General features: G+C 32.4%; 1 protein-coding gene across 3 annotated transcripts in view; it reads left to right on the plus strand.

Moving 5' to 3' along the window:
- CHIC1 (cysteine rich hydrophobic domain 1) overlaps positions 1-19,428 on the plus strand; it is a 117,279-nt gene that overhangs the window by 10,789 nt on the left and 87,062 nt on the right. For 2 of the 3 annotated variants that reach the window (XM_005593963.5, XM_005593962.5), the window contains exons 2-3: positions 3,423-3,477; positions 10,390-10,545. In XM_005593963.5, coding sequence (XP_005594020.1) covers positions 3,423-3,477; positions 10,390-10,545 — 211 coding nt within the window. Of the gene's footprint in view, positions 1-3,422; positions 3,478-4,716; positions 4,799-10,389; positions 10,546-19,428 lie in introns of all 3 variants that reach the window. The other variant, XR_012430282.1, reaches the window with a different exon arrangement.

Below are 19,428 nucleotides of genomic sequence, written 5' to 3' on the forward strand. Positions count from 1 at the left end.
TTTTGCCTGTTGGGTATGATGGTGGCTGTGGGTTTCTCATACATAGCTCTTATTATTTTGAGGTACATTCTTTTGATGGTTAGTTTGTTGAGGGTTTTATCATGAAGGGATATTGAATTTTATCGAAAGCTTTTTCTGTGCCTATTAAGATGATCTTTTCTTTGTTGTTTTTAATCCTGTTTATGTGGTAAATTGCATTTATTGATTTGTGTATGTTGAACCAACCTTGCATCCCAGGAATAAAGGCTCTTTGATCATGGCGAATTAACTTTTTGATGTGCTGCTGGATTCGGATTGCTAGTATTTTGTTGAGGATGTTTGTGTCTATGTTCGCCAGGGATATTGGCCAGTAGTTTTCTTATTTTCCTTCTTTCTCTGCCAGCTTTTCCTCTAAGGATGATGCTAGCTTTATAGGATGAGTTGGGAAGGAGTCCTTCCTTTTCAATTTTTTGGAATCATTTCAGTAGGATTGGTACCAGCTCTTCTTTGTACATCTAATAGAATTTGGTTGTGAATCAGTATGGTCTTGAGCTTTTTTTTCGTTGGTTGGTGTTTTATTTCTGATTCAATTTTGGAACTTGTTCTGTTTAGGGCTTCAAATCTTCCTGATTCAATTTTGGGAGCTTGTATGTTTCCAGAATTTTACTCATTTCCTCCAGATTTTGGATTTTGTGTACTAGGTGTTCATAATAGTTATCTGAAGATTTTTTGTATTTCTATGGGATCGGTTGTAATGTCATCTTTGTCATTTCTGATTGCTCTTATTTGGATCTTCTCTCTTTTTTCTTTGTTAATCTAGCTAGCAGTCTGTAAATCTTGTTTATTCTTTCAAAGAACCAACTTTTGGTTTCATTGATATTTTATGTGGATTTTTGGTTCTCAGATTTTCTTCTGCTAGCTCTGGGGTTATTTTGTTCTTGTTTTCCCAGTTCCTCTAGTTCTTGCACAGAGTTTTAATCAGACATTGATTCTTAACATTTTTTAAAGTGACCCTACAACCAAGTGCCATAAATCAGTTAAATAGTACAGTAGTTTATTATTCAACAAACATTTTTCAACACTGATTAGATTTCATTATGCTGCTAGGTATAATAGAAAACAGCAAAATAAATAACCCATAGTTCCTGTTCTCAAGGAACTTAATATAGGATAAAATAAGGATTTAGGGGATCAACATTGGAATTTTGGTTTTCCCCACTTAATACATGACTGTGGGCAAGTCATTTAATTTATTTTTTGAATTTTTTTCTGGATGTTAGCTTCTTTGTCTTTAAAATGGGGTTGACAATACTTCTCTTGAAGACTTTTAAGGCGTAAAAGTAATGTAGAGTCATGTGTCACTTAACAATGGGGATACCTCCTAAGAAATGCATTGTTAGGCAATTTTATCATTGTGTGAACATCACAGAGTATACTTACACAAACCTAGATGGCATAGCCTAGTGCACACCTAAGCTATATGGTAAGCCTGTTGCTCCTAGGCTACAAACCTGTACAGCATGTGACTATACTGATTACTATAGGCAATTGTAGCACAATGGTAAGTATTTGGGTATCTAAACATAGAAAAAGTACAGAGAAAATATAATATAAAAGACAAAAAATGTTATACCTTTAATAGGTCACTTATCATGAATAGATCTTGAAGGACCAGAAGTTGCTATGTGTTAGTGAGTGAGTGAGTGAGTGGTAAGTGAATGTGAAGACCCAGGATATTACTGTACACTACTGTAGAATTTGTAAATACCATATACTTAGGCTACAATAAATTTATTTTCAAATGCTATTCTCTGTTCAATAATAAATTAACCTTAGCTTACTATAACTTTTTAATTGTATAAACTGTTCAATTTTTAGAAACTTGTTGACTCTTTTGTAATAATACTTAGCTTAAAACACAAACACATTGTACAGCTGTACAAAAATATTTTCTTTATATCCTTATTCTATTAATTTTTTTTTTTACTTTTTAAACTTTTTTGTTAAAATCTAAGACACAAACACACACATTAGCCTAGGTCTACACAGGGACACAAACACACACATTAGCCTAGGTCTACACGATCATCAATATCACTTCCACCTTCACAGCTTATCCCATTGGGAAGTCTTTAGGGACAATAATAACACGGAGCTGTCATCTCCTGTGATAACAGTACCTTCTAGAATACTTCTAAAAGGGCCTGCCTGAGGCTATTTTACAGTTAACTTTTTGTTAGAAGAAGGAATATATTCTAAAATAACAATAAAAAGTATAGTATAATAAATACATAAGCCAGTAACGGTCATTTGTTATTATCATCATGTATTATGTATTGTATGTAATTGTATGTGCTATACTTTTCTATGGTGGCAAAGTAAGTTTGTTTATACCAGCATCACCACAAACATGTGTAATATATTGTACTACGATGTTATGAAGGCTATGACTATGACATTACAAGGGCTATGGCAACACTAGGAAATAGAAATTTTTTAGCTCCTTTATAATCTTATGGGACCACCATCATATATGCAGTCTATCTGTGAAACATGTTATGTAGCATGTGACTATATTTAGTTAGCACAGTGTCTAGCCCATGGTAAGTACATAGTTATTAGTAGCTGTTACTGTTATTGCCCACCTCATATGGAGTTCTCAGTAAATGTTACTGTCTTTTCCTTTTTGCTTACAACCTATCCTCCACTAATGTAAACTTGTAGTTAATATGAAATAGTATCATCTAACATTCAGGAAGTGACCTTTGTTATCCCTGAAATCAACAAGCAAGTGAGCAAAGCCTCATAAAATTCATTTTGACTTCTTAATGCAGATTTCACTGAGTGTACTGGAAAAGAGAGTTTTCAAGTCTGGAATCTGTTTTCTCAAAACTGGTTGAGCACAAACGTGAAAGCCATTCATAAGGATTAAACTTTGAGTATCTGAATAGTAACTGGTCACAAGTGGTCAAACTCTGTAGTTCCAAAGGCTGTATTAATTGTGGAGGGGTAGTTTTTATTAGGAACATTTGCATACATACACAAAAGTGGAAAGAATAGTATAATGAAATCCCACACAGTACCCATAATCCAGCTCCAACAGTTATCAACTAAAGTAGGTTTTAACTGAAACATTTCAGTTAAAAATGGACATTTCCAGCTCAATATGTGTTTCTTTAACTTATTATTTTTTAATCCTACATCATGGGTTGAGTTAGAATCCCACTTTAATGTTTGCTTTTTGTTAAGCTTTTTAAAAATTAGTTTGGATTAATAATCAAAGATTTGCTTTCTATAAATATCATATAAAAAATTTTTCAGGGCACATTTTTAAATCAAAAGGCCAAAAGAAAAATGCATAGGTTTATAACTTTTTTTTTTACAAAAAGGAAATATTTAAATATGCTGGGTAGAACATATTTTGTTCTGTCTTTGTTTTGAAGGTTTGGCTTGAGCAACAAGTTTGATACTGAATTTCCCTCCGTTCTAACAGGGAAGGTAAGTGAGAATTTGCTTTGAAGTTTTCAGTTCTAAAGCATTGTTGTATGGCTTACTCATTGTTATGACAAATGCTTTGAATCATTGTTAATGAAGTCAAGTAATAGGAGGCCTCAGTAGTTGGAAGCTGTGTTTATAGTGTCTGAAAGCTGTTGCCATGGCTACCAGCCTCTGACCAGTTATTTTGTTCATTGTCCATTAATGCTAGCCATTATTTATTTATCCATTCAGCTTTTTCACTTTTGCATTTTTTTTCTCAGCATAGGTAGCTATAATTGTTTTTATTTGGGTCATTAATTTCCAGTGTTTTTAGGTTAAAGTTATTTTTTTAACTGTATCACTACTATTAATTTTTAAAGTACCATATGGTATGATTTGTTATACATGAAAATAATTAAATTTTTTATTAGATATTTTTCTGACTTTTAGATAGTTTGAGTTAGTAAGATTGGACTCACTGTAATAAATTAGTACCTTTCTAGTCCCTGGTTTTCTACATTGAGTAGTAGTTTCTAGTAAATTCAAAGATTTACTAGGATTCAAAACTATAAATTTAAAAACCTAATGCACAGCCTGATTACTATAGTTGATAATACTGTATTATACACTGGAAATTTGCTGAGAGTAGATTTCAGGTGTTCTTATCACAAAATAACAAAAAGGTGACCGTGAGGAGATGGATATGCTAATGTGTTTGACTAGTAATCATTTTACTGTGTATATGTATATCAAAACATCATGTTGTACACCTTAAATATATACAGTTTTTAAAAAGAAACAATATTTGGAAGATCATCTTATGACAATAATGTGAACTTTCTATCCCAAAGGAAAAGGCTCTGCCTAAGGCAAAAAGTTATTTATATATGTTTGTTACTTGAGCAATTGTAGAAGAGGAGAGAAAAACCATTGTAATATAGAATACTCAATCATTGCCAAATAGTTAACAGTTGAAAGCTTGGATAGCTAAAAAGATGATTGGGGTTAAAGGAAGTTAACTTTTTGTATTTTGAAGCCTTTAAATTAAATATATTTAATTTTAGTGCTAGAATAATGGTATTTGTCAGTATAGATTTTGGTCATGTTTTAAAATTATCTCATCTAACAGGTTTTTTATTCTATTGTAGCATCAATTATTCTCATATTGTTGGTGAGAAAAGCAAAATGAAAATCAGTGTGTTTAGTATGTGTAATAAATTGGAGAAATAAGTCCTTTAATAAATGTATTTTTACATAAAGAAATTCTAGAGAGATACTCATGAAACTAATAAAAGTTATTACCTTTGATGGGAGAAGAGGAATGAGATGGATGGAGGCAAGGGTAAGGATGAGACTTTTCTGTATATCTTTTAGTATTGCTTTCATTTTTAAACCGTGTGACTATATTGCCTTTTGAACTTTAATTTATTCTTAATTCAATGTCCCTTGTTCTAAACTCTTTGAGAACCAGAAAAGATGCTTCTACTGACATTTGCTTATTTTTGTCATGCATTTTCCAACTGTGTATTTATTCTTTTTGCTTTTGGCCTAATCACAATCTTCCCCCCAGCCTCTTTGGGGGAGTAGACAGCAGACCTATTTCTTTTTTCAAGGAACATCTTTGAAATCATAAGAAATTCTGTTTATTTAACCCTGCAAGGTATGTTACACTTTATTTGCTTTGTTTTCCCCTTGAAAAATGGGAGGTAGCTTGAGATAAAATATAGTAGTTAAACAAGCTTTGCAGTCAAATCTGGGTTGGAATCCAAGTTCTGTCACTTACCGTGTGGCCTTGGGCAGGTCACTTCTCTGAGCCTCAGTTCTTATGTGAAAAGTTACCTCACTTTTTAATTTAAGAGTTAAATGAGAGAGCATATATTAAATTCCTAGTATTCTGTCATGTACTTATTAGCTTCCCAATGTTAGTTTGTAGTTGCTGTTGACTATTCTTCATCATTGTATTGTAGTTTCACCCTGGTTGCTTTTCATTTTAGTCACTGGCTTTCAATTTTTCATTGCTTTTGCAATTTTTCTTCATCTAATTCTGAGAGAATACATTATTATTCTCTGGTCTCACCGCTAATTTGTTCTGTTGACTGTTGATCTTTTCTGTCTCTTCTGAGGTATAATATCAAATCATTCCACCGAATACTAAACAGGTGGTCATAGTTCCTGGCTAAGTTAGCCTTAGAAAATATGTGGCCATTTAACATTTTAGGACACAAAGAACCCTTTGGTGTGAGATTTTGGCTCACTCTTTAGTACGTTCTACCTTCCTATCCTGATCAATTGGAATAATTTACCAATTGAAGCAGCAGCCTAGACTTAGATTTGTCTTATATGAATTAATCATAAATGTTTTTTTAAATGAATAAAGTAGCTATGGAAATATATCTTGAATAATAATGTATTTTTGTAGAAAGATGGTAAATTCATTATTAAAATTAAAAAGAATGTGAATTGTAAGAACTTCAGTAAAAAACTTATTCTTCGTGTTTCCTTTGATGCTGCTGCATGTATTGTAGGTGTAGTTATATCCAACTTTACCATTGGCTTAGTTTGAAATACAGGTCCAAGAAATTCTAGAAATGAATTATCTAAAAAATACGCCAGTGTATAAAATTCCCAGGCATACAAATTATCTATTTTCGAAATTGGCCTATTTTATATGCTCAAGGAATCTTCAGAATATCTTTTCACACCTTCTCATTTATTTACAAGCCTTCTGAAACTAAAAATTCCAGTGGCCCCAAAGGTAGTAGACTGTTTTAAACTAGAGGAGTAAGAAAGAATAACAAGCTGCTTTTGGTATGCACTCACACAACCTAAATTATCTGGATATGAGCTGCTCATAAAGATATCCATTCTTTTCAAGTGATTGTTTTTGTAGCACATTATCGTAATGACTTGAGTATTTATTTAAGTGTACATTATGTATAGTGTACAAAATTTATCATGTGTTGGATAAGGTATAAATTATAACTGTGATATTTTTCTTAGCGTGTGTTTGGTGATGGGAAAAACGCTAAAAGGAATTCTGAAGACCTGATTTTTGAAAGTCACGTGGTGGTAACATTAGCTTTATTCATTTTCTCCTTGAGATAATTTTTCTCCGACCGGCACTTTCATTTGTATATGTTCCTTTGCATTATCAAAATGCTTCTCAAATAACTGGAGAGAAAAGGCAAACGTTATTCATGTGTGTCTGAGAAAAAAATAAAAGAAAAAAGGTCTAAATTCGAGACTTAACGGCTCTTACATTAAAATATTTTTAAATGAATAACCGTGACAGCTAAAGTAGAAAAAAAGTCTACCTTTTACGAAATCCAAAATCAGTCTTCCAATATGAATGCAATTCTAAATAGTTTTTATGCCTGCCTGAGCTAAGCAAAGTTGCAGAGGGAAGTCTGAAAACCTCAAAAAACAATTTTGACAAGCTCTGTGGCTCAATTTTAATTTTTTGCTTCTTATGTGTTAATGCTTTTAGTGCAAACAAAAAGATAACCTTTTATTTTAAGTGCAGAAAAGATTGTTTTCCATATTTCATATCGAGCAGATGTATACACACAGATTCTAGTGACCAGAAAATAAAAGAACCACAGAGATTTAGAAAAGAAAGTAAAGCTTTTGGCCCTCAGCTTGAAACAATTAAACCGTGTTATAGGGAGACTAGTGTGCAGTGTTTGGGGATTGTAAGCAATAAAAATCGACCTTTACTATTGTGATACAGTATGACACCTGATTGATAGGATTGTGTTCCCCATGATTGAAGGAAGCAGATCAGACCTGCTGGGGTTTCCTTAGAGTTTCTTCTGTTTACAGAGTCTCTTGCATCCTGTTATAAAATATTATGACCCTTTACCCCACCTTTATGGTGTGGTTTTCTTTTTTCATTCCAAGAAAGCCAAAAGAAATGAAATGTTTCTTTACAACCTACTGTTCAGTTAGAAAGTAAGGGTCTTCTACTATCTAACCTTCATTGCTAGAGATACTCAATTATATGAAAGTAAATGAGTAAAATGTTAACCTGATTCTACACAGTTAACTAAACATTTCTTTCACGTTGTTTAAAATTGAGTAAACTAATTCTCACTTCTTATGTCTTTAGCCCTGTTTTATGACTTTTACTGTTACTCAAATACAGATTTCTTTCAAAGGCAATCCTGTCCTCCTTTTAAAGTCAAAATGCAGATGTTAGTTTATTGTTTGAAACTCTAGTAAAAGCTTTTCTTTTCAATATATTTGTCTTATGACCTCAAAACATTTGAATTCTCATTTTTAGTAACTTGAATATTTTAGTTTTTAATTTGTCCATGGTAAGAAAATAGAAATTGAGACTATTAAATGTTAAAAAGAAGAAAGTGTTGGCGGGAAAGAAGGAAAATGACCACATATTTAGGTAATGTTTTGTTTTCAATTCCAGAAGCATATAATAAAAGGCAAATTTTATAACAAATTTTGTATACCTCAGCATACAATTTATTTTATTCACAATGTTTGAAATAAAAAGCCAGTTTTCTCTTCCCTCTTTTATTCTCTAGCTTTTGTCTCCCTCAGTCTTCTAACACTATTCATCCCTGGTAGAAGTGGAGCTTTGTTTTCTAAGGCTCCTTATAAACAATTTTTTTTTCTTTTGGACTGACTCATTTCTGCACCTTTTAGTTTTATTTTTTAACATCTGTGTTTGTACTTACTTTTTAAATAAAAATGTAAATTCCAGTTACAAACATTTAAATTTGTAAATGGACAGATTTAATAATTTTATGATTTGCATGAGTTTATATCAAAATTTACCATGTTTAAAAAACATATTCTGGATACATAATTTAAAGAGAGTTGACAGTAATGTAATATAGATTAAAGCTAAATATGTACATATTTTTTCTTTATTTTAACTTCTATTTGGTTGCTCAGTGATTCCCTAGGAGAAAAGAAGTTGAATATTGCTGTTGGAGAGGTAAATCTCAAGATAGAAACTTGGTACCTTGTTTTTAGAAAGAAGAGCTTTTTTGTTTTTGTTTTTGTTTTTGTTTTGCTGAAGAATTAAAGAGCATTGAATCTGAGTTTAACGTGCAGCAGATTATAAACAAATTATGCTTTTGTTTATAATATATAGGAAAACTATGGAATATTAATAGTTACTTGAGTAAACCCATTGCCTTCAGGTGAGATTTCATACAAAAGAGAGCTGTTTCTTTTCTTTCTCCAAACCTTCTCAGAGACATGATTCATGGACTTTCTTTTTCAAAGCATTTCGGTCAGGAGGTTACCTCCAAGGATTAATTTACATTTTCTGTGACATATATAAAACGAAGATTATTATTCTCGTTTTATCAGTGGGAAACTGAAACTCAGAAAATTAAATTATTTTGGCTGGATTTTTCATAGCTAATAAGTAACTATAATTCACGTCTCTTGATCTGTTTTTCAGTGTTTTTAGTTTGTCTTAGTGTGCTTAGTGCACTAAGTTTGTTTTTGTTAGTGTTTTCTAATTTCAATTATAAGGCAAGGCTCTCTGAATTTGTTTTCATATTTACTTGGAAATTTTGCCATTTAATTGGAATTCTTTGCACATAGTGATTGTCTTTATATCATGTTGCTGACAGTCTAGATGGAGAATGAAATTAGTTTACTTGCTCCGTGTAAACAAAGTTTTGAGCGTTATAATTTCACAACTATTGTTTGTTAACATATTAGTAAGAAAATCAGATTCATGGGCTAAGCAATTAACCTTATTGAGTGACATGAACAATTTTAATAAAGCTTCTAATAAAGCTTATATTCTTAATGTTTAGCTTACTTTAGTGCTGAATTCTGTGATCATGTATTTTTATAACATTTGCTAATAGGTATATGTTTTGCAGTGTTGATTAAGAGACAAAAATGTAATACATTGATTCCTCAAGTATAATTTTTATTTGGAATAGTGGTAGTAAAGCTCTATATTTTTGATTCCTAACCTGCTAATGTGGTTTTTATTTTATAGTACCTTACTTTTCCTAACAATTGCATAATTTTTGCTTTTATAGCCAGATGCTAAAAGTTCTTTCGTAAACTTTATAGTCTGACAGCTTTCTAAATGAAAGAGAATCATTTTTGTAATCCAGAAATGTGATTTCACTGAAAGCAAAGTATTTTTAGTGTACGTTTGAATTGTATAACCTTCAAGCAGAATTTTTGGTATAAATCTAATTATTCCAGTCATGTGCATGCCTTTGAACTGACTTTGTCCTTGTTTACAGAGAAGCACAAGCAGCCACTTCCAGGAAAGGAGGTAGTAACTAGAAATATTAAACTTGTGTATTTAAAGACCTTTCAACTTTGAAAATTTACAGCAGTTCTGAGTCCATTTTATAATGAATATTAACAGGCCATTTTGAATGCAATCACTAGGCATTGTCTTTTGTTAGTGTAACTAACAGTGGCTAATGTTAAAATTGTTATATTGCAAATTTGCCAGGGAATAAGGGTTTGAGAGTTGCCTTTTTCAAAGTAATCCAGGAATATTGCCAAGGTCTGATTTTAATTGCATTTCCTCTAGTAGTATTTGGGTTTTTATTGTTGTGTTATGCTTCTAGTCTTACCCAGCTTTTACTCATAATGACTAGAGACTATCAATTATACTGCCTTGATAATGAGAATATTTGGTAAGAAAACAGCTTGAATGTTATCCTTTTCTGTCAAGTTTATTGCAGTCATTTTATTGGTGGTCATTTCAGAAGATTGTTTTTCAACATCAGGCTAAGTTCTATGAACATGAAATTATATTGTTGTGCTTTTCAGTGGCACCCTAGAGTGTGTGAACATATTTATGGGGAATATATCTATTTAGATATTTGTGATTCCTCAAATTATTTGTAATAAACGTTTTTCTTAGATTTAGAGATAGTGAAAAGCTGCCCACAAACTGTTAAAGATTATACCCTCTTGTAGGTGGCCCCAGAAGAATTTAAGACCAGCATTGGCCGTGTGAATGCATGTTTGAAAAAGGCTCTCCCGGTCAATGTGAAATGGCTGCTGTGTGGTTGTCTCTGCTGCTGTTGCACACTGGGTTGCAGCCTATGGCCTGTTATTTGTCTCAACAAAAGAGTGAGTAACTGTTTTATTGTATAATAATAATAATAACTAACATTTACGAAAACTTACTATGTGCTATGAACTCTTTTCAAGTACTTTACACAATTTATTTAATTCTTGTAACAATGCTATCTTTTTTTTAGAGATAAGGAAACTTGGGAACAGACACATTGTTATTTGTCCAACTTTTACCATTTAACATGGGTTTCCATCATTTCACATAAATGCAGTATAAGTTAAATACTAAGTAATTATAAATGTAAGTGGGCTACTTATTCTTTTTAAAATACTTGATGCTGTGACTTAAGGTATTTCCAAGTTACAGGTATAAAGGAGAGCTTCTGATCTGAAGAAAGGCAAAAGTGAGAGTAACCTACAAAGTTTGCAGGGCAAATCCTTAGTTTTAAACATGTTACAATAACATGCTAGCATAGCGTTACTACTTATGTCATAGATTTAAGAGTACTCTCTTAATCTTGTCTTCTTTAAAATTTCACTTTAGTTTTTGTGAATTTTTTCCTCTGGTGGGAAGAGACCTTTAAAACATTTTAATTGAAGCCAATGAGGAAAATTAATTCATTTTACCTAAAGTATTTTTCCTAGTACTGCATGAATGATTTCATTTAAACTTTTATATAATAAGTAGCCAACGAAATCAGATTCAAAATTATAGTGTCTTGTGGAAGAATAATTAGTGGTGCAGTTATTTTATTAAAGCCAAAAATATTCCCAAGAAGCGCTCATTATTTTATCATCTCCATTCTTTTCTTGCCTGGTTTAATGTTTACTTCAAAAAGACAAATAATGAAATATTGCCAACTCTATGACTTTTTGAATGGAAAAGTTAAGCATTTTATTGATTCTGTTGGCAGTCACAAGTAGGTCAGAGCTTCACTTTAAACATTGCTTAGTTTATTGTTTGTCAAAGCAGATACAGTATTCTCAAATGGTTTTCTATAAATTAAAAAAAAAGCTGATAGCATAAATTCCTTTTCTTAATTGTCATATCTTACTTTTAAAAGCTAAATCAGTAGCTCCTACCCATCCCTATTATTTTTAAAGCCTCAGTATGAATTAATCATGTTTGAATTTCCCCTCATGTAAATACAGCTAATCTCAATTACTTAAGAACAGATTTTTTTTTTTTTTTTTTGGTTTCTGTATTATCCAGGACTGTCCCTTTTTCTGATGACCTGTTTACACTTTGTCTATTTGTTAATACCTTCACCAGAAGGCCTGAAATAAGGAGAAACATTTTTTTTCAATTATTTGATTTTACTATCAATACTTTGAATAAAATATTCAATGGAAACTAAGATAATACTGATGCTCCGATCTCTGCTATCCTCCATTACTTTGGATAATTAAAAGCTCATAGTGAAGTTGAGGCATCAGTATATTCTAGTTCGCAAATCTGTCCATTTAAAAAATTTATTTAATATAGATTTATGAATTGTCATCCATGAGCCAAATACAGCCCACTCTGTTTTTAAACATTTTAAGCAGTTTACCAGCATTTAAACATTGGAATATTTAAAATTCATGATATCCAGCCTCTTGTAAAATCTAAAGATCTGGCAATACTGGACCCACATGGCTATATGTCAGCAGTTGGCTCTGAGTGGTGGCTGCTTCCTTTAAGTAGAACATACATTCTCTGGTTCATCTTAGAAACCACCGATAGTTTACATTATCTGCCTTGCTGTGTAAGCGTTATAGTTCACGGCCTCTGATTTTGTATGTGCCATGTTGTCAACACTATACTAGACCGCAAAACGTTAAGAACATGCTGGTAACCTTGTGCAAGTCACTGTTCTTTCTGTAGCCTCAAGTTTTCTCACCTATAAAATCGGGATACTACTAGTTTTAACATGGTTTTATGATGAAATTTAAAGCAACTCAAAGATGTCTGTCTACATGAAAAAATATAAAATATAATTAAGAATTTTTATACATTCACTACTGATTTTCTAATCTGTAAAATAAGTTGAATAGACTACAATAGTTTAATTGGAAGGATGATTTGCATTCATATAGTTCACATCCCTTATTTTACCGGTGTGGGCATAAATCCAGAGAGGTGAAGTGACTTTCTCAGAGTCACATGGCAAATAGCCCAGCCACAAAAATAATCCTTGCTTTATTTTGTTTTTGTTTTTGTCTTTAACACTGCATTCTCTTGACTACATCGTGTTTCTTACATCAAATTGACTAGTCCTGAGACAAGAAATGTTCACATAAGTTGTATAATAAACAACCCACTGAATTTTAATTCTTTAGCAGTGAATAGAAAACCAAATAGTAAATATTTTAGTCTTTGTGGGCCAGAGGTCTCTGTTGCAACCACTTAACTATGGCATTGTCACATGTAAAGAGCCATAACCATATGTAAGTGAGTGAACATTACTGTGTTCTCATAAAACTTTATTTACAAAAACAGGCAGCAAGCCAGATCTGGCCTATGGGCTGTTGTTTGACATCTTGCTATAGCCATCTCTAATTGGGTATCTAGCTTTATCGAAGTCATATCTCTGTTTGCTCACAAAATAAAATGGAAATAATAATGAAGATGCTATGTTAGCCGATTATTGAAAATGTTTCCAAGACAAGAATTTTTATGTAGATAGTCTGCCTTATAATTTTTTTGGCAGTATAATTCATGGGAATTTTCTCTAGCAAATTAGGTGATAAAGAAAAGAAATATAGGTCAGAGTACCTTGAGTTCCCCCTAATCTCTCTTGGCTCTGGTGGGATTTCACAGCTACATGATACATGAAATGAGGCTTTTCATTTACCTGTTCTTCTATCTACCACTGAACCAACTGTGATATCATAGTCAGTTTCAGCCTCAGTCGTGCTGTCACTCAAAATTTGAAATTACTTTTATCCTTTCCTTTTTTGCTTTAATACTTATTAAATTGAGAGAGATGGTCAGAGGAAAGGACTACTTTCTGACTCATGACATGAATATGATGTTTCAGGAGATAGAGGTTGTAATTCACTGTCCTGATTGATTCTGTGTTTTTGTAGCTAATTATAAAAAGAAGGAAAAGCATATGATAGAAACAAATGCCCCATCCATACATTATGCCATTTGGAAAAGAAAATCAGTCTTTGCAATGAGAGACAAATAGTTCTGCCAAGAATTAAGCAAATTACATGTAATCTACGTGTAATTTAGGTCTTACATAAAATACGTTTTGTGCTCTTGGTCAAAGACAACATGCATAAAGCAAGTGCATTGAGTATTATAACTTGGTCATAGACTGCCTTTTCCTTACTATCTTTGAACCGTTAATTTATGTGTCAACATTGAGTCATTTGAGCCGTATATAAGAAAATGATGTTTATGGCATATTAATACTAAAAGCTGATAAGTTTGCTTTCTTTTTTGTTAGCTTTACTAGCTAATTGTATTGAATGTAGGATTTGTATCTGCTCTGCAGAAGTACAGTGATTGGTATTAAGCTAATGTTGATACTTTTCCGGTCAGCTTGAGAGTCAGCCATCTTACTTACAAAATAATTTATTGAGAAATAATTTACAGAACATAAAGTTAACTCATATTAAGAGAACAATTCATTGAATGTTAATGTACTTACAGAGTTGTGTACTATCACCATAATCTAATTGTAGAACATTTCCATCATCCTAAGAGTAAACCTTGTGACCACTTTTAGTCACTCCTAATTTCCCTCCAATCCTTCCAGCCCTAAACAACCACTGATCTACCTTCTCTCTTATATTCACATTTTTGAACATTTTATACAATATGTACTCTTTCAGGGCTTTTAAAACTGAGCATAATGGTTTTTTGTGGAAAAATACACATGACGTAAAATTTGCATTTTTAACTAAAGTGTATAATTCAGTGGCATTAACTACATTGACAGTATTATGCAACCATCCACTATCTAGTTTCAGAAATTTTTTATCACCTGCAAGGAAAATCCCATATCCATTAAGCAGCCATTTCTCATTTTCCTTCCCCTCAGTTAGGAAGTTAAGAAGTGTTTCCCTCTCTTCTGTATTTTACAAAAGTTTAAGAAGGATTGTTATTCTTCTTTTAAATATTTGGGAGAATTTTCTTTCTTTTGGACATATACCTAACAGTGACACCATTTGATCTTGGGATTTTTTTTTTCTTGATAGGTTTTTGATTACACATTCAATATTTACTTGTTGTAAGTCTATTCAGGTTTTCTATTTCTACTTGAGTCAATTCTGGGAGTTTGTTCATTTCATCTAGGTTGTCTAGTTTGTTGGCCTATAATTATTTTTAGTATTCTCTTCTAATTTTTTTCTAAATTACTGTAAGAGTGATATGTAATGTCCCTATTTTCATTTCTGATTCTAGTCATCTCAGTCTTCTTTTTTGTCTTAATCCTTGTAGCTGAAAGTTTGTCAAATTTCTTTTCAAAGAAAAAACTTTTGGACTTGTTCATTTTCTCTATTGTTCTATTCTGTATTTCATTTCTCTCCACTCTGTTTTTTCCTTTCTTCTGCTATGTTTGGGTTTAGTTTGCTCTTTTTAGTTCCATAAGGTCTAAATTTAGGTTATTGATTTGAGATCATTCTTCTTTCTTAATGTAGGCATTTACTGCCCTCAGTGAATGTACATTGCTTACTCGCATTCTGAGATACTGGGAGTTGTGATTTCAATGTATGAATTTTGAGGGAATATAATTCAGCCCATAACACATAAGGAAGGACTTGTGCTATTTTGCTCATTTGTTTTCCGTGTCGTATGTTTTTTGTTCCTCAATTCCTTCATTACTTATTTATTTTATGTTTAATTGAGGTTTTTTAGTGTACTGTGTACCTTATTTCCTTTTCTGTATCTTTTCAAGTTATTTTCTTAGTTGTTACAATTAACAACTTATAAAACACTAGTTTGAGTTAATATCACCTTAGCTTTAATAGTATGTAAATTCTACTGCTATATATATCCATACCTCCCGTTTTATGTTGTTGTTATCACAAATTATATGTTATGTATTGTGTGTCCATTAACAGATTTATGATTATCATTTTCTCTCTTAATCATGCAGGAAAAAGAGTTCCAACCCCAAAATACAATATTGGCTTTTAAATATATTTGTGCAATTACCTTTACCATTTCTCTTTGTTTTATCATATGCCTCAAGTTATTGTCTAGTGTCTTTTCATTTCAGCCTAAGGATCTCTCTTTAGAACTTATTAAAAAGCTGTCCTAATAGTGATGAACTCCCTCAGCCCTTGATTGTCTGGGAATTTCTTCATTTCTTTTTTTTTTTTTTTTTTTTTTTTTTTTAAGGAAGAATAATTTTGCTCGGTATAGAATTTTTGGTTGACAGAACTTGCTTGTTTGTTTTGTAATTTCTGCACTTTAAATACTATATGCCATCCCATTGCCTCTGACCTTCATGGTTTCTGATGTGAAAATAACTGTTAATCTTATGAAGAATCTCTTGTACTTAACAAGTCACTTCTTTCTTACTGATTTCAAGATTTCCCTCTTTGTTTTTTACTTTCAACAGTTTAATTATACTTTATCTTGGTATGGTTCACTTTGAATTTATCCTACTTGGAATTTATTTGGCTTCTTGAAATGTTTTTTTTTCTATGTGCAGATTCCAATTAATATCTGGTGTCACTTGATGCCAGCCTGAAGAACTTCCTTTAGTATTTCACATAAACTGGGTCTGCAGGCCACAGATACTCTCAGTTTTTATTTAAGAATATCTTTGTCTTCACTTTTTAATATGCAATTTTTAATTAATAGATTTTTAAAACCAATTTTAGGTTTACAGGAAAAAAAATGAGCAAAAAGCACAGATTCTGTAGACCCTGATTTCTTCTACTATTGAGATCTTACATTAGTGTGGTACAGTTGTTACAGTTGGTGAGCCAATGTTGGTATCTTATAATTAACTAAAGTCCATGGTTTACATTAGGCTTCACTCTTTGTGTTCTACATCCTATGGATTTTGGCAAGTGTATAATGATATTTTTCCATCATCACAGTATCATACAGAATAGCAGTTTCACTGCCCTAAAACTCCATTATGCTACACCTATTTCATCCCACCCTCATATCCTGAGCAATCACCTAACATTTTATTGTCTCCATAGGTTTGCCTTTTCCAGAATGTCATATAAGTTGGAATTATATAGAATATATTAATATTGATTTCTTTCACTTACCAATATGCATTTAAGGTTCCTCCATGTCTTTTTCTGGCTTGATAGCTAATTTCTTTTTGTCACTGAATAATATTCCATTTTTGGGATTTGCCACAGTTTATCTATTCACCTGTTGAAGGGTTTCTTGGTTGCTTCCAAGGTTTGGCACTCATAAATAAGACTATTATAAACATTCAAGTACAGGTTTTTGAGCGGGCAGTTTTGAACTCATTTGATGATTGCTGGATCATATGGTAAGAGTATGTTTAGTTTTGTAAGAAACTGCCAAACTGTCTTGCAAAGTCGCTGTGCCATTTTGTATTCCCACCAGCAATGAATAAGACTTCCTATTGTTCTGCATCTTCATCAACGTTTGGTGTTGTCAGTATTGTGGATTTTGGCCATTCTAAAACGTAGGTAGTGATATCTCACTATTGTTTTAATTTCTAATTCTGCATAGTCATATGATATTGAGCAGCTTTTTACAAGCTTATTTTTCTTCTATGTATCTTCTTTGAAGAGGTTTCTGATCAGGCCTATGACCCCCCTTTTTGTAGTGGCATGGGTACAGGATGGTTCCTGAAGGAAAAGAGGGCTTAGTGGCCTCCAAATTCCCTCACCCACCAGTTTCTGGAGGAGACTCTAGTGGGGTGAGGACTGAGGAGCCTATGCACACTTTTTCATTGGGATGTTTATGTTATTATTGTTGAGTTGTTAAAGAGTTATTTGTATACTTTGGATACCAGTCTTCTACAAAGTATGTGTTTTGCTAATATTTTCTCTCAGCCTGTGGTTTGTCTTTTTACTCTCTTAATAGTGTATTTTGTAGAGTGGAACATTTTAATTTTAATGAATTTCAACTTATTAATGTTTTCTTTTATGCATCTTGCTTTCTGGTGTTGTATGTAAGAATTTATTGCCAAACCCAAGGTCACCTGGATTTTGTTGTGTGTTATATTCTAGGAATTTTAAGAGTTTGGCATTTGTAAAATGTGTAAGGTATGTGAATACATTCAGTTTTCCTTGCATGTTGATGTCCAGTTGTACCAGCACCATCTGTTGAAAAGACAACAATTTCCATTGAATTACCTTTTTGTCAGAGGTCTGTTTCTGGCTTCTCTATTCTGTTCCACTGAATAACTAATCAGTTCTTTCATCAATTCCACACTGTCTTGATTACTGTAGCTTTATAGTAAGTCATGAGGTCAAGTAGTATCAGTCCTCTTTGTTCTCCTTAAATATTGTGTTGACTATTATGGATCTTTTACTTTTCCATATAAACTAAAGAAAACTTTAGAATCATTTTTTCAATAATCACAAAATATTGTGATTTTGTATTCTGAAACTTTACTGACTTTTTAAAAATCAGTTCAAGGAGCCTTTTGGCAGAGTCTTTTGGGTTTTCTAGGTGTAGAATGATACCATCAGCAAAAAGAGGTAGTTTCACTTTTTTACCTATTTATGTGCCTTTTTTTTTTCTCTCTTGACTGATTGTTCTGTCTAGGACTTCCAGTACTGTGTTGAATAGGAGTGGTGGGAGTGAGTATCCTTTTCTTGTTCCAGTTCTCAAAAAAGCTGGGAAATGGTTCCAGCTTTTGCCTGTTCTATATGATGTTAGCTATGGGTTTGCCATAGATGGCTCTTAACTATTTTGAGATATATTCCTTTGATGGCTAGTTTGTTAAGAGTTTTTATGAAGTGAAGTTGGATTTTATCAAAAGCTTTTTCTCTGTCTGTTGACAAGATTATATGGTCTTTGTTTTTAGTCCTGTTTATGTGGTGAATCACATTTACTGATCCGCATATGTTGAACCAACCTTGCATCCTAGGATTAAAGCCTACTCGATTGTGGAGAATTAATTTTTTGATGTGCTGCTGGATTCAGATTGCTAGTATTCGTTGGGGATTTTTGCATCTACATTCATCAGGGATGTTGGTCTGAAGTTTTTTTTCATTGTTTCTTTGCCATATTTTGGTATCAGGATGATGCTGGTTTATAGGACGAATTAAGGAGGAGTCTCTCTTCTATTTTTGGAATAATTTCAGTACGATTGGTAATAGCTCTTCTTATGTCTGGTAGAATTCAGCTGTGAATCCATCTGGTTTACGGTTTTTCTTCATTGGTAGGTTTTTAATTGCTGTTTCAATTTTGGAACATGTTATTGTTCTGTTCAGGGTTTCCATTTTTTTTTTTCCTGATTCAATCTTGGGAGCCTGTGTGTTTGCAGAAATTCATTCATTTCCTCTAGATGTTCTAATTAGTATGCCTAGAGGTGTTCATAATAGTGTCTGAAGATCTTTATGTTTCTGTGAGATTGGTTGTAATGTCTCCTTTGTCATTTCTCATTGTGCTTATTTGGATCATCTCTCATTTTTCTTTGTTAATTTAGCTGTCAATCTACAGATCTTGTTTATCCTTTCAAAAATCCAACTTTTGGTTTCATTGACCCTTTGTATGGATTTTGGGTCTCAGTTCTTTTCAGTGCTCCTCTGATTTTTGTTTTCTTCTACTAGCTTTGTTAGTTTGTTTTTGTTTTTCTAGTTCCTCTAGGTGCAATGTTAGATTGATAATTTGAGATCCTTCTAAGTTTTGAATGTGGGCATTTGGCACTCTAAACTTTCCTCTTCATGCTGCTTTTGCTGCATCCTAGAGATTTTGTGTTTTGTGGATGAATGTCTTATATAGTATCATGGAGAGGTTCTCTGAATTTCTTGAATTTGCATATCAAC

The sequence above is a fragment of the Macaca fascicularis genome, chromosome X, assembly GCF_037993035.2.
Source record: "Macaca fascicularis isolate 582-1 chromosome X, T2T-MFA8v1.1".
NCBI lineage: Eukaryota > Metazoa > Chordata > Mammalia > Primates > Cercopithecidae > Macaca > Macaca fascicularis.